The following is a 16,244-nucleotide window of genomic DNA, read 5'->3' as shown; positions in this document are numbered from 1 at the left end:
TGTTCTTTGCCTGATCAGACTACTGCCTGGACCCAACCGCTGCTGGATTGCCAGCTACCTTGACCATTGCCCGGACCTGACCTCTGCTGATTGCCACCTGCCGTGACCACTGCCTGGACCTGACTTCTGCATAGCTCTGTCCTCGCCTCCGTCTGTCCTCGCCTGAGTCCTCTTTCTTGCACGGCTTCCTAAGTCCTGTTGGCCACCTGATCCCAGGTGCTCAACTGCTGGGGAACGGTGGTCGCCGCAGGTGAAGCGTTGGGCTTCTGACTGCTGGTCCCTGGATCAGCACAAGGGCTCACTTCTATTCCTGATATCTGTGACACCTCCTTATCACTACAAGTGCGTGCACCCTATTCCTCAGAATGTTCCTGCCTCAGCACATAACTATTTTACTGGATTGAATTAGCTACTTCAAAACAACAATAAAAAATATTTTTTCTATCAATTTGTTGCTATCTGTATTTCTCTGACTAGCTCACAGGTCTTCCGGGTGGACTCACTTCAGCAGAACTACACACTGACACCCATACCACAGTCATCAGCATAAAGATGATACTGAAAACCATGGGATGAGATCAGAGTACCAAGGGAAGAAGTATAGATGGAGAAAATAAGAGGTCCCAGGACAGATCCCTGAGGTACACCAACTGACAGTGAGATAGAAGTAGAGGAGGATCCACCAGAGTATACACTAAAGGTACGCTGGGAGAGATAAGAAGAAAAACAGGAAAGAACAGAGCCCTGAAATCCAAGTGAGGACAGCATATCAAGGAGTAGGCTGTGATCAACAGTGCCAAAAGCAGCAGATAGATTGAGAAGGATGAGGATAGAACATAGGCGCCCCATATAAGAGGCTTGGGGAGGCTAAGCCTCCCCAGCCCAATCTTGATGTTTCCCTGGCTGCTGCCCTCACAAACGCAGGGCTTCCGCAGCAGCCAGGGAGCTCTCCCACCGTCCTTCCTGCTCTCCCTGTCGGGGAGTCCCCGACCGGCAGCTCTCCTTGCCCCCCCCTGCACGTGACCCCAACCCCCCACCAGGGCCCACCCAACATCCCCTTGTAATTTGCCTGCCTCGGTCCCTGACTCCCTAAAGCATTCTTATCTTCACCCGTACCCGTCGCCGTCAGCGCTGCCTCACTACCTGCCATTCATTCTCACAGGTAGCTCCGTTCCCGCTCCCCTTTGCGGGGCGACTCCTCCGGCTCTCTCTGATGCACTTCCTGTGAAGTGCATCAGAGAGAGCCGGAGGACGCGGCAAAGGGGAGCGGGAATGGAGCTGCCTGTGAGAATGAATGGCAGGCAGCACTGACGGCAACAGGTATGGGTGAAGACAAGAATGCTGCAGGGAGTCGGGGACCGAAGCAGCAAGCTGGCTGGTAGAGGTGAGAGAGGGAGGTGGGAAATGTTGGGGGGAGATGCATGGGGAGAGAGAGGGAGAAATGCTGGATGTGAAGGAGGAGGGAGGGACAGATGCACAGCTGTGCAAGAGAAAAGGGGAAATGTTGAACATGGATGTGGGAGGGAGGGAGACAGAGAGAGAGAGATGCTGTATGGGGATGGGAGAGATGCTATAAGGGGAAGGAAGAGGAAGAAAGAGATAGATGTTGGGCCCAGGGTGCAAGGAAAGGAGATACTGAGAGTGATATGGGCAGTGGGAGAGAAGAAGGACGGAAGAGAGGTTATACATGGGGATGGATGAGAGGGAGGGATAGATATACACTAGAGGGGAAAGAGAAAAAGAGGGAGATTGTGGATCTAGGGACAGAAGGGAGTGAGGAGAAATGCTGGATATGGATGGAGGGGAAATTGCTGAATTTAAGGGCTGGATTGAATCACTTTGAGGGCAGATGTTTAAAGTGGAGAAAGGATAGGGACAGGGCTACAGATGGTAGACAGGACGCATAAGGACACAGGAGGATGGTGGACATGGTGAGAGAAAAAATATCAAATGGAAAGAAGACACTGCATAAAACAGAAGACACTGGGACCAAAGCGAATAGAAAAACTAAATGATCAGACAACAAAGGTAGAAAAAAGTATTTTATTCAGAATTTATTAACTGGAATATGTCAGCTTTTGAAAATGTGCATCTGTGATATTTTGCATGTAAGTTTCAATTTTTCTGGTATTGCTGCATGTTGAGTCTGACTTCTTGAGTTAACTTTCCAGTTCAGTATTTTGCCTTCATATCTGTTGTGTCATGTGTTTTTCATGTGTCATCAAGGTGCAGTATTCTGCTAGCATGTAGTATTTTCAGCCCTTTTGGGGTTTTTTTTTTGTTTCACTAGGTTGTGCACTGGTGTTTTAGAGCCCGGTGTAATTACAGTGCTGCCTTTCCACGCATAAGGTTGTAGCTTGTCCTGTCCTTGGAATTAGTACTGTTATGGTTTAGTAAGGTTATGAGTGTGTTTTTGCACAAGTTTGTGTATAGTGTTTTGCAGTGGAGGGATTGTGTATTGGCCTTACTGAGGTGGCACCAAATCATCAGAAAGGGTTTTAGAGCCTAAATCATGACACACTACCTCTTGAAGGATCTACATATAGTCGTTCATAAAAGGAGCTCATTGTGAACACTTTCCACCCTAAAAGGGTGTTTTGTGGCTCTACATGAGAATTGTGATATTATGATCCCTTGTTTCTTTTTTTTTTTAAATTCTTTATTTATTCTTTTACATTTTATTTCACAATACAAATGTAAATGGGAATGTTCAGAAAATCACGGAAAAGAAAATAAACTTTTTAAAGGAAATAAGGTTCTCTATAAACTTTGTCCACAATTTGATGATCCAAGTACTGGGAAAAAATCTATCAAAGAAACTTTGAGAGCAGTTTGTCCTGCTAGCCCACTTATAGCATTTCTCACTGGGTTAACCATTCAAGGTTTAACAGCGCTTTCCTGCAATTCAATAAATTGTTGCAATTTTACAGGGTCAAAGAATACATAATTATTAGCATTTAGGGATATCAAACATCTACAAGGAAATTTTAGATGATCCCTTGTTTCATATTGTTGACGGTCTGCATTTTCTGTATGGGTGGTATATTGGTTTATTAGGTTCTGCCCAGTGTTATGGTACAGTAAGGTTTATGAGTGTGTTTTTGCACAAATTTGTACATAGTGTTTTGCAGTTGAGCAATTGTGGTTAGTACATGCTTTGAGCAACCACTTTATTCTTTGATATATGATACATCTTTAATATCTAAATTTAGTAAAAGGTATTAATTGTGACTTATTTTTACTTATTTTTTTTCTGTGTTGTCAGACAATTATAGATGTAAGCCCTGCCCCCTTTAGCCTCCCCAAACAGTTGGGCCACCGACCGCCTATGGGATAGAATAAAGACCTTTGGATCTGGCCAGGAACAGATCATTGGAGATTTTAGCAAGCGCTGTTTCAGTTGAATGAAGGGGGCGAAAGCCAGATTGAAGTGGATCAAGAATAGCTTGAGATGAAAGAAAGTCAAGGCAACGGCGGTGAACAGCAAATTCAAGTATCTTGGATAGGAAAGGGAGGAGGGAGATGGGGCGATAGTTGGAAGGACAGGTAGAGTCCAATGAAGGTTTTTTAAGGAGTGGTATGACTACAGCATGTTTGAAGGCATCAGGAACAGTCACAGTGGAAAGTGAAAGATTGAGGATATGACAGATAAAAGGGATGACAGTAGGAGAGATAGTGTTAAGTAGATGAGTGGGAATAGGATCAGAGGAACAGGTAGTTAGTTTCGAGGAGGAAATAAGATGTGTAGTTTCCTCTTCAGTGATTTCAGAAAAGGAAGAAAAGGAGGCAGGGGTTGGAGGGTTGAGAGAATGGACTAAGGGAAGGAGAGGTGGAGGTGACCTGGTTGAGAATTCAAGTTTAATCTTGTGAACCTTTATCATGAAAGTACTCAGCCAGAGTCTGGGGGGAAAGTGAAGAGGGAGTTTGAGGTGAAGGCACTTTGAGGAGAGAGTTCAGTGCAGTAGCATAGCCAGCGATTAATTTTTGGGTGGGCCTGGAGGTGGACTGGGTGGGCACAGACCTCTTTGCTCTCCACCGTCCGCCCCAGCGGACACATTTTGTGTCCACCCGCGACCGCCCCGCCCGCGACAGCCCCCTGCACTGACCTGAAGTGCGTTCTCCCTCCAATCCAGCACCGGCGATCATAGCCAGCCTTCTACCACGTCCAGTGCGTGTTGTCGGAGCTTCTTCTCAGGCGCGTCCAGCCTACTCTGCAACTTCCTGCTGGACGTGGTAGAAGGCTGGCTATGATCGCCGGTGCTGGATTGGAGGGAGAACGTGCTTCAGGTCAGTGCAGGGGGCTGTCACGGGCGGGGCGGGCCTGTAGCAAAAGTGGGTGAGCCTGGGCCCAACCAGGCCCACCCATGGATATGCCCCTGGTTCAGTGTGGCAAAGAGATATCTAGGGTTTGAGCCAAGAGAATTTGTCAACTGGATGTAATAGTCCTGTTTGGCAAGTAAAAGAGCAGACTGGAAGGAGGTCAGCAAGAATTTGAAATGTATGAAGTCAGCATGGGCACGGGATTTCAGCCAAAGGTGTTCGGCAGAGTGGGCACAGGAACATAGGTAGCAGATTCTAGAGGTCAGCCAAGGCTGGGGTTTGGTACATTTTACAGAACAGGGAATGGGAGGAGCGAGAGTATCCAGAGCAGAGGGGAAAATAGTATTATAGGAAGAGACAGTCTCATTGACAGACTTGGATAACATAGTGGTAGAGAAGAGATTTGAAACACTGGAGGACAGAGTAGAAGGGTGAATAGCCTGAAGATTCCTAAATGTATTGGTTAAGATTGGACGGGACTGAGGAGGAGGGTGTTTAAGTGTGAAAGTTATCAGATGATGGTCAGAGAGGGGAAGAGTTGAGGCACAGAAACTGGAGAGTGAGCAGTTTGAGAAGAGAATAAGATCAAGACAGTGGCCATTCTGGTGAGTGGGGGCAGTGGAACACAGCTGAAGATTGAAAGAGGATGTTAAAGCAAGAAACCGAGAAGCATAAGAGTCAGAGGGATCATTAGCATGAATGCTAAAATCCTCAAGAATGAGGGAAGGAGATGGAGGTTCAAGAAAGAAGGAAAGCCAGATATCAAAGTCAGTGAGAAAGGAAGAAAGGGACTTATCAGGGGGTCGATAAATGACTGCTACTCTGAGCAAATAGACGGATGGAGTGGACTTTGAAGGAAGAAAAACAGTGAGACTGAGGTGGAAGAAGATGTTGAAATCTACAAGTGGGTGAAAGTAGTAGCCCAACACCACTTCCGTGGCCAACCGGGTGAGGAGTATGGGAGAAAAGATAACCTCCATGGCATAGGGCCACAACTGAAGCAGAGTCTTCAGGGTAAAGCCAAGTTTCAGTTAGGGCAAGCAGATGGAGAGTACGAGAGATAAAGAGGTCATGGATGTAGGAAAGTTTGTTACAGACAGAGTGGGCATTCCACAGAGCACAAGAGAAAGGCAGGGAAGAAGGGGGGAGGAGAGGAATAGAAATTAGATTGGAGATAAAAGAGTGTGACATGCACAAATAGGATGAGAGCTGATGTGGAGGACCAGGATTGGGATTATTGTCCCCAGCGGAGAGCAGGAGGAGCAAGAGAATACGGAGAAGAGTAGGAGAGGTATGACAGCGACGAAGGCGAGATGTACTCAGATAGAAAGGAGATGGATGAATGGAAGGAAGGAAATGTTGAAGGTTGAGAGCCAAGAAATAGGAAGAGGAAAAAAGAGATGGTGAGATGATGAATACAGAGGGTGGACAATGTGTTCCTGCAGTGTACAGTGGTTTCAGATGGAGAAACATATTAGGAAGGGACAGTACCAAGAAGAAAAAGTGTACTGGAGCCATAAGTAGTAACTGGGAGAAAACGGCACGCAGCACCTAGAGCAGAGGCCCTGAGTGGATCGGAGTGGACCTGGGAGTCACTCCGCTGTAAAGGATATGCAGATGAGCTGCAAGTCCTCCACAGCACCTGAAAGGCAGCCGGTGGTAGAGCTGGGCACCTCTGAGCCGAGGAAAGGCTTACCAGGGGGTTAGGCTGAAGCCAGCATTCCTCCCACTGAGGGTCACCTGATCCTAGCCAAAAAGCAGCTGGAAACCCTGGGCACCTGGAGCGAGGGCCCTGGGAAGATCAGGGTGGACCTGGGAGTCACCCCGGATACAGCTGTGAGGATATGCAGAAGAGCTGCAAGTCCTCCACAGCACCTGGTGTGAGCGCTGGGCACCTAGAGCAGAGGCCCTGAGTGGATCAGAGTGGATCTGGAAGTCACCCTGGACAAGGCTGTAAAGGATATGCAGATGAGCTACAAGTCCTCCACAGCACCTGAAAGGCAGCTGGTGGTAGAGCTGGGCACCTCTCAGCCAAGGAAAGGCTTACCAGGGGTTAGGCCGAAGCTAGCATTCACTCCTGTGAAATTTGATTGTAGTAATGGTTTCATTTCGCAGTTTTGCTATTATTTTTTATCTCCCTAGACCAAACAACTTGGGGCAAATCACACCCCAAAGATTGTAAACACTTTGGAGGGAATTCAGTAAGTGGCACCCAAAATATGCACTGGGAAGGTCCGTACTAAGCCATTATTCTGCAAAGGGCACTCTGCGCAGAATGATCTTTACAGAATATTCTTATGGGTGTCTCAGCGTTTACTGCCAGCTGATTTTTACTGTGTTTTTACCGTGAGCTAAAAATGCTGGTGTGGCTTTGTAAAAGAACCCTTTAGTGTGAACATTTACGCCAGCCAAAAGCTGCTGTTAATGTTGGTGCCTAACTAATGGCAGTTGGGTGTTGGGTCTATAACAATGTGCCTAAATCCTGGGAACGCCCCTGACCCACACATGCCCGCCCATGGTCACACCCCCTTTGGAATTCCACACCATAAAATTTAGCTGAAGAATGACTTAGTGATCGTATCTCTGCTCCATTTCACCAAATAATATCCTAATGACTCTTGTTTACTAGAAAAGAGGAAAAGACCTCAAAAGTCCTTGCTCGGCGGCAAGCATAAAAACTTAATGCCGGCTCATTATGGACTAAGATCATATCACTGGTCAAAAATCTCCTATAGTGTTAACATTGTTCTTTTTCTTAATTTTTAATTCCTCTGTCTTTGCTTCACTATCGATGGTGTTTTTAGATACGCTTCTTAACTTGACATCTTTAAATACACATCTTAGCTTAATAAATAGCCAGCACTTAGCTTAGAGTTCATACACCCAACGGGGCTCTCCGTTTCACTCTCTCAAGGAACTTCTTCAGGGGACCAAGTGCTATGTAAAACTAAGATCAAGTATATGCCACTCTTCCAAGATGGCGTTTTTCAGCTGTATGACGCCGACAGCTGAAAAATGCCATATTGGAAGAAATAGTAGGTTTTGTTGGTAAGAGTCTGTATAGTTTGTACACCATAACATTTAGGCATGCATGTTATAGAACAGGGTGCAGGACAGATCCATACATAACTCCTAATGACTGTCAGTTGACACCAATTATTGATTCTTAACAGCTCATTAACTAATTAGTTTATGCACGGATCACAGATCCATACCCCAATTTGCACACCCAACTTTGAGCAACCTATACAGAATCTGGGGGTGTGTTCTCATTTGGTGTTTTAAATCTCCTCAGTTACTATTGCATATTGGAACCAAGCAGTACCCCTGCTCCTTTCACAATCACAGTGACACCATGCGATGTCCCCATTGAGTGGAGTGTTTTGCACTACAAGGCACCACTGTCATTCCGTGGAAAAACATATCGTAAGTAAAAGCCAGAGGTAAATATTCCCTTTTTTTAATGTTAGCTCTTCTGCCTTTAGCATTCTCTGATTTACAGTGGCTGCTGAGAGAACCAGCAGAACCAATGAGTGTTCTGGGAGTGGGAGAGGGGGAGATTGTTGCAAAGGCGTAGGACTGAAGAAAGGGGGGGGGGGGGGGGGAAGTGTGAAAGGTCTGCTGTCAGCTGAGGAAAAGGACTGGCAGAAAATACAAGAACTTTTACGTGATAATGGGCAGACCTGATTTTGGGGTTGGGCACTGAATGTGAGTATATGAGCACTGCTGCAGGACAGCACTAGAAAACTAGTGAGAGCACCTACTAGTGGATGTATCTGAATCTCCGATTGGAACAGTCTCAAATCTGAGTGGGGGAGTTAGAATATATTGCACTAAATGAAAAATTAGATATAATAGGCATCTCTGAGACCTGGTGGAAGGAGGATAACCAGTGGGACACTGTCATACCGGGGTACAAATTATATCGTAGTGATAGGGTGAATCGGATTGGTGGAGGGGTAGCATTGTATATTAACGAGAGCCTTGAATCAAATAGATTGAAAATTCTGCAGGAAGCAAAACACTCCTTGGAATCACTGTGGATTGAAATTCCATGTGCAAAGGGGAAAAGGATAGTGATAGGAGTGTACTACCGTCCGCCTGGCCAGGACGAACAGACGGATGCGGAAATGTTAAAGGAAATCAGGGACGCAAACAAACTGGGCAACACAATAATAATGGGGGATTTCAATTACCCGCATATAGACTGGGTTAATGTAACATCTGTACACGCAAGGGACATAAGATTTCTTGATGAAATCAAGGACAGCTTCATGGAACAGCTAGTTCAGGAGCCGACAAGAGAAGGAAAAATACTAGACTTAGTCCTTAGTGGTGCTCATGATCTAGTGCAGGGGGTAACGATACGAGGGCCGCTTGATAACAGTGATCATAATATGATCGGTTTTGATATTGGCATTGAAGGAAGTGAAACTAGGAAATCAAGTACGCTAGCGTTTAACTATAGAAAAGGTGATTACGACAAAATGAGAAAAATGGTGAAAAAAAGACTGAAAGGAGCAGCTCGCAGAGTAAAAAACTTGCATCAGGCGTGGATGCTGTTTAAAAACACCATCCTGGAGGTTCAGGACAAATATATTCCACGTATTAGAAAAAAGGGAAAAAAGACTAAACGTCAGCCGGCGTGGCTAAACAGTAAGATAAAGGAAATCATTAGAGCCAAAAAACAATCCTTCAGAAAGTGGAGAAGAGAACCAACTGAAAGTAACAGGATAGATCATAAGGAATGCCAAGCCAAATGCAAAGCGGAGATAAGGAGGGCAAAAAAGGACTTTGAGAAGAAATTAGCGTTGGAAGCAAAAATACATAGTAAAAACTTTTTTAGATACATTAAAAGCAGGAAACCGGCCAAAGAGTCGGTTGGGCCGCTGGACGAAAATGGTGTTAAAGGGGCGATCAAGGAGGACAAAGCCGTAGCGGAGAAATTAAATGAATTCTTTGCTTCGGTCTTCACCGAGGAGGATTTGGGGGGGACACCGGTGCCGGAAAGAATATTTGAAGCGGGGGAGTCGGAGAAACTAAACAAATTCTCTGTAACCTTGGAGGATGTAATGGGTCAGTTCAGCAAGCTGAAGAGTAGTAAATCACCGGGACCTGATGGTATTCATCCCAGAGTATTAATAGAACTAAAAAATGAACTTGCGGAGCTACTGTTAGAAATATGCAATCTGTCCCTAAAATCGAGTGTAATACCGGAAGACTGGAGGGTAGCCAATGTTACTCCGATTTTTAAGAAAGGTTCCAGAGGAGATCCGGGAAATTATAGACCGGTGAGTCTGACGTCGGTGCCGGGCAAGATGGTGGAGGCTATTATTAAGAATAAAATTGCAGAGCATATACAAAAACATGGACTGATGAGACAAAGTCAGCACGGATTTAGTGAAGGGAAGTCTTGCCTCACCAATCTAATGCATTTTTTTGAGGGGGTAAGCAAACATGTGGACAATGGGGAGCCGGTTGATATTGTATATCTGGATTTTCAGAAGGCGTTTGACAAAGTGCCGCACGAAAGACTCCTGAAGAAATTGCAGAGTCATGGAATCGGAGGTAGGGTATTATTATGGATTAAGAACTGGTTGAAAGATAGGAAGCAGAGAGTAGGATTGCGTGGCCAGTATTCTCAGTGGAGGAGGGTAGTTAGTGGGGTCCCGCAGGGGTCTGTGCTGGGTCCGTTGCTTTTTAATGTATTTATAAATGACCTAGAGATGGGAATAACTAGTGAGGTAATTAAATTCGCCGATGACACAAAATTATTCAGGGTCGTCAAGTCGCAGGAGGAATGTGAACGATTACAGGAGGACCTTGCGAGACTGGGAGAATGGGCGTGCAAGTGGCAGATGAAGTTCAATGTTGACAAGTGCAAAGTGATGCATGTGGGTAAGAGGAACCCGAATTATAGCTATGTCTTGCAAGGTTCCGCGTTAGGAGTTACGGATCAAGAAAGGGATCTGGGTGTCGTCGTCGATGATACGCTGAAACCTTCTGCTCAGTGTGCTGCTGCGGCTAGGAAAGCGAATAGAATGTTGGGTGTTATTAGGAAGGGTATGGAGTCCAGGTGTGCGGATGTTATAATGCCGTTGTATCGCTCCATGGTGCGACCGCACCTGGAGTATTGTGTTCAGTACTGGTCTCCGTATCTCAAAAAAGATATAGTAGAATTGGAAAAGGTACAGCGAAGGGCGACGAAAATGATAGTGGGGATGGGACGACTTTCCTATGAAGAGAGGCTGAGAAGGCTAGGGCTTTTCAGCTTGGAGAAGAGACGGCTGAGGGGAGATATGATAGAAGTGTATAAAATAATGAGTGGAATGGATCGGGTGGATGTGAAGCGACTGTTCACGCTATCCAAAAATACTAGGACTAGAGGGCATGAGTTGAAGCTACAGTGTGGTAAATTTAAAACGAATCGGAGAAAATTTTTCTTCACCCAACGTGTAATTAGACTCTGGAATTCATTGCCGGAGAACGTGGTACGGGCGGTTAGCTTGACGGAGTTTAAAAAGGGGTTAGATAGATTCCTAAAGGATAAGTCCATAGACCGCTATTAAATGGACTGGAAAAATTCCTCATTTTTAGGTATAACTTGTCTGGAATGTTTTTACGTTTGGGGAGCGTGCCAGGTGCCCTTGACCTGGATTGGCCACTGTCGGTGACAGGATGCTGGGCTAGATGGACCTTTGGTCTTTCCCAGTATGGCACTACTTATGTACTTATGTACTTATGGGACACCTCACAATATGTCCTCACTCAGCCATCCTCACTGGATATTGGATTCACACTCAAAATCCCCCTATCAAGGTTTTCTCAGTGCAGAGAAAATGTGGTTATATCTAACAATCAAAAAAGACTCAGACAAATATGCAGACAGAGAAGAGAATGGGGGGAGGGGGGTTATCAATATGGGCTACCATTAAGATGTGTTATTTTACCATAACCTGTGCTAATTTATGCAATGAGATCTAGTTACTAATAACCCAGGTTAACAGTAAAACAGCTCAACTTAACTGTAGTCTACTTTGATAACTCCCCCCCCCCCCCCCCCAAAAAAAAAAAAAAAAAATCTCTTACAAAATGTAAACATCATTGAAAGGGTTGATCACCTTTGATATCAATTGATAGCACTGATCACCAGTATTGATATCACTGGGTTTGGCTGACAATCTGGTTGCAAATCTGGTTTCAGATATACTAAGCACAGACTATCTTTACATTTTTTGTAGTCTTTAGGTGTGATTAATTTAAAATGTTGATGTTTGACAAATAATTTTACTGAACATAAAAATAGAATGTAATGTTAAACTTTCTGAGTAAATCAACCCAAACCTCATGCATATCAATAAAGGATGACTGTTATGATGCTAATTTTGTAATATTATGAGGTTATTGTCAATCACCACTTATGCTTGTGAATATTTCCTTGTGCTGTAGAATCGAATGACCAACCAGGATCCCCTGAATCTCAGATGAATCTGAAGACTGTGTCCACCCTTTTTCATTCTCAGGGAAACTCAGTGGAAACATATGTAGGCATGTCTTCTTACCCTGATCTCTTTATGTTGGAATTTCTATCGAGAGAGAGAGATACCCATATTACAGTGTATTTCACAACAGACACAAGGCTAGGGCATCTGTTTCCTGAACTCCCTCTGGACCCGCGTATAGACATTATTGGCACTGGCCATACCACCATCACCTTGACCTGGCAACCCAGTCCATCCATATTGTACCACAAAGAGAACATTCATTACTGTCTTCTTGTAAACCAAAGACACAACTATAAGAGCTTGTGTGCAGCGGAAACAGCTTTCAGGTATTCTGAGGGAAAAGAGACAACACCACTAGCCTCATCCCTCTTCCCCTATGTTCTGGATCCTCAACTGGTAATGATAGGGTCTAGCAAGGCATTAAGCATTATTAACACAGCTAACAATGAGGATGTCAGGCAGATTTGTGTTGGCCCCAAGAATACTTACACAGTTTCCAGCCTGAGTCCCAATACTCAGTATTACTTTGATGTTTTTGTGGTCAATCTTGTTACTAATTCCAGTGCTGCTTACACAGGGACCTTTGCAAAAACTCTTAAAAAACTTGAACCCAAATTTATAGAGCTCAAGGAGGGAAAAACCATTCAGCTCCACTTTATTGGGAAAAAGCAGAGAATCTACAGCTTACGGTACCAGGCCAAGCAGAAGGCTGTCCATTTCACCTTTCAGTCTTGTAAGGGCAAAGTCTGGGCTCAAATATTCAAGAATGGTAAGATACTAATTTCAGAAAGTTTTGAGGGTTTTAAGTCTTTCGCCCTGAGGGGAAAGTTATTGGACCTGTACCTTGTCCAGCTGAAATCAGCGGAGGAGTCTTCCAGCTCTTCCGTGAAAGTCCAGGTGTCCTTTCATTTCTACAAGCCATTGTTCCCTCTTCTCCCAGAAAGCTTACGAATTAAGACCTTCAACAAACTGAGAACCTGCAATTCTATTACCATTGCCTGGCTGGGCACACAAGAACGGAGCAAATATTGTGTGTACAGGAAAAAACTTAAGAAGAATCATATGTGGAAGGAAGTGGTCAACTCCAACCACTGTCCAGGCCCTGAAGCCAGACACAAATCAGAGAAAGTGTTGTGCAAATATTTTCATGATATCAATCTTCAGAAAGCAGTGACTACAGAAACGATCATGGGGCTGGAAGCTGGTTCTCGTTATCTATTTGACGTTTACCTTCTCGGATCTTCAGGAATCCCCATCAGGTATCACAGTAAAGTGGTAAAGACCAGGAAAAAGTGCTGAGCATTGTCAATGAACTCTTGTTACCAGTTTTGCAATACACTTAGAAGAAAATGGAAAAGACGATACACATGTATGCAATGTAAAAAAAAAAGTCTGTATTTTATACACATTTCTAAAAGAAACATATGGTGCTTCAAAACATTACATTTTCTTATGTACCTCTTTTGCAGAAATCAGGGAGTTCAACAACACAAAGAGCAGAAAAAAGGACTTAATTCAGGGACACATTTTATCTGTTAAAACAATTTTCAAACAAACAGTGAATTAAGATTCGAAGGGGTCGATACTCAAAGCGACTTAAGCAGCCAGGAGAGGCTCCTGGCCACTTAAATCACCGGTCTGGTGCCACAGAATATCCCCTCTAACGACCCATGCCGAAACCAGCTAGTTTGTGGGCAATGTGGAGGCGGAGTCAGGGCAAAGACAAGGTGGTGCAGAAAGCTAGCCAGATAGCAGAGATTTTCAGTCTACTAACCAGCTAACCATCCGCATATAGGGGTCCTTTACTAAGGTGCACCAAAAATTGGCCTGCGCTGGTGTAAATGCGTGTATTGGACGCGCAAGGCCCTTTTTTTTTTTGCAGAAAATGGATGTGCAGCAAAATGAAAATTTGGTATGCACCCATTTTGTGCCTGAGATCTTACCCCCACCCATTCACTTGGTGGTAAGGTCTCGTGCGTTAATCGTCAGCATGTGTACGGAAAATAAAATATATTTTCCAGCGCGTGTAGTGAACGCACGTAAAAATGAAAATACTGCCCGGGTCACATGGTAGCTGGGCGGTAGTTCCGAATTGGCATGTGTTGGGTCCACGTAGGCACCTACGCAGCTTAGTAAAAGGGCCCCGCAGGACAGAAAAAAAGCTGTCCTAACTTTATGCAGCAAAGGCAACCAGGCACTAGTCTGGATATCGACTGGTGCCCGGTTAACCTTTAGATCCTGCAACACCCCCTTCCGATGCCCAATCCGTCTCCCACCCTCCTGAAAGCAATGACAGCCCCCCTCCACCACAGCCCCATCTCTTTCCCACCCCATGACCATCCTTGCAACCCCCAACTTCCCTTGTGGTATAAGTAGGCCCCCCCCCCCAGGGCCTACCTCATAGCCAGGGCCGCCGAGAGACTGGGCCGGGCCCAGGATAAGGCTGCCCCCAGGCCCCTGTCCCCGCCCCCACTGCCACCCCCCCAGGTTGTCGCCCCCCCTCGGGGGGGCCCGGCGCCACAGTCCCACCCGCCTCCGCCACCGGGCCGGGCCCCTTCCACTTAAACCCCTGCCAGCAGAAGTGCTGTCTTCGGCGTGCGTGGCCCACACAGACGCGCTCCTTTCAGCTGATCTTCACTGTACTCTGCAGGGCTTCTGTGCGTCTGATGTCCTGCACGTCAGACGCACAGAAGCCCTGCAGAGTACAGTGAAGATAGCTGAGAGGAGCGCGTCTGTGTGGGCCGCACACGCCAGAGTCAGAACAGAAGACAGCACTGCTGCTGGCGGAGGTTTGGGTGGAAGGGGCCCGGTGGCGGGTGGGACTGCAGCGCCGGGCCCTGGGAATTTTGTCCCCCCTGTCCCCTCCTCTTGGCGGCCCTGCTGATAGCCCTGGTGGTCCTAGTGAGGGCAATGGAGGAAGGAGCAAAGCCCACTTGCTCCTGTCCCCAGGCTGCCATAGGAAAATGGCTGCTACAACCTCTTGCAGCAGCCTCACGGTACTACACGAGTACCGCAAGCTGCCGAGAGAGGTCGCAGAAGTGATTTTCCTATGGCAGCCATAAAGAATAGGAGCAAGTGGGCTTTGCTGCTGCTCCCATCGCCTCCACTAAGACTGCCAGATAGATCCGGGAGGAGGGTTTGGTGGGGAGGAGGGCTTTGAGTCTTGTGGACTGGGTAGGAAGGAAGGAGGGGGGGCTTTTTTCAGGTGAACATACTTTCAGGTTTCCTTGATCCCTGTGGCACACTAAACCAAATACTAAAAATAATTAGGTTTAGAGGTTTATGTGAAGAGTATGGGGATCATGGCAAGATACTGATTCCCTTTGGATGGTAGTCTTGTCAGTGAACAGAATTAAAATAGATCACCTTTTCCTATGCTGACAGAAAAAGAAACAGCTATGTAGTAAATAGTGCAATTCAAATACTGTACAAGTTATTTCAGATATATGAATTAAATGTAATGTTTTATTGAAAAACACTTATTACATGTGGTCTACATTTTTCTTTTTTCATTCACCTCTTTAATATGTCATTAATCCCTCCAGTGGTCAATTAGTCATTTAGAGCACCTTTTGGTCACTTATTTGTGATTGAAACAGCTCTAGCGAAAAGCATCTTAATTTTAGCTCTAGACATTTTTTGTTGTGTTCCATTATTGTAGAAAAATGTCTATCTTTTGGTGCCACCTGTGTCCCACCCAAAAAAAAAAACGCCCCCAACATGCTCCCTTGAAATTTAGGCGAAATGCAGAGAAAAACATCTAAAATCAGAGTGTCAAAAATTGCAACTTGGACATTTTTGGAGAAAAATGTCCTTCTGCCACCTTATAATGTTTTTGTGTTTTGAAAATGAGCCCCTCCATATGTCTGTAACAAGAGACTGAACTCGTAACAAGAGACTGAACTCACACAGGTTCTACTCACCGCATTAGTCAGTGATATTACTTTATCCCCTGCTTCCCATTAGGGGAAAAATGAGGTGTCATCAATAAACAAACTGCTACTGGTATCTACTAGCACTAATAGGTCTCAAACAATGAGTCTGGCAGACACTTTCACCTGGAAGGACAATAAAGCTTTATTTTGCCCTGTGTTCTGGCTGGGATGTATCCATTTGCTGAAGGTGTGCATTTTGCCTCATCTCATGTATTTTAAGAATGTTTCATGCAATGTACCATGCTGAACATTATCCTCTGTCAATAGTTGGGTGTCAAGATTTTTATGGAAAAACAAGGTCCCTTATCTCAGAATGGGACTTGTTGATGAGGAGGGTATGTATGTGTTTCAAGAAAGTATTTTAAGTATACTAGTAAAAAAGGCCTGTTTCTGACACAAATGAAACGGGCGCTAGCAAGGTTTTCCTTGGAGTGTGTATGTTTGAGAGAGTGACTGTGTGTGAGAGAGAGAGAGTGAGTGTGTG

The 16,244-nt window shown here is 45.3% G+C and overlaps 1 protein-coding gene across 3 annotated transcripts in view; it reads left to right on the top strand.

Moving 5' to 3' along the window:
• The window catches only part of LOC115471196 (protein NDNF-like), a 41,997-nt gene extending 27,732 nt beyond the window's left edge, over positions 1-14,265 (top strand). For all 3 annotated transcript variants that reach the window (XM_030204895.1, XM_030204896.1, XM_030204897.1), the window contains 2 exons: positions 7,616-7,746; positions 11,770-14,265. In XM_030204895.1, the coding sequence (XP_030060755.1) occupies positions 7,616-7,746; positions 11,770-13,124 (1,486 nt within the window). In that variant the 3' untranslated portion in view covers positions 13,125-14,265. The remainder of the gene's footprint in view (positions 1-7,615; positions 7,747-11,769) is intronic.
• The last annotated feature ends 1,979 nt before the right edge of the window (positions 14,266-16,244 follow it).

Source organism: Microcaecilia unicolor, chromosome 5 (assembly GCF_901765095.1).
Source record: "Microcaecilia unicolor chromosome 5, aMicUni1.1, whole genome shotgun sequence".
In the NCBI taxonomy this organism is placed as follows: domain Eukaryota; kingdom Metazoa; phylum Chordata; class Amphibia; order Gymnophiona; family Siphonopidae; genus Microcaecilia; species Microcaecilia unicolor.
Note: the sequence above shows the minus strand (reverse complement) of the source record. Positions and strands in the feature narration are given on the sequence as shown.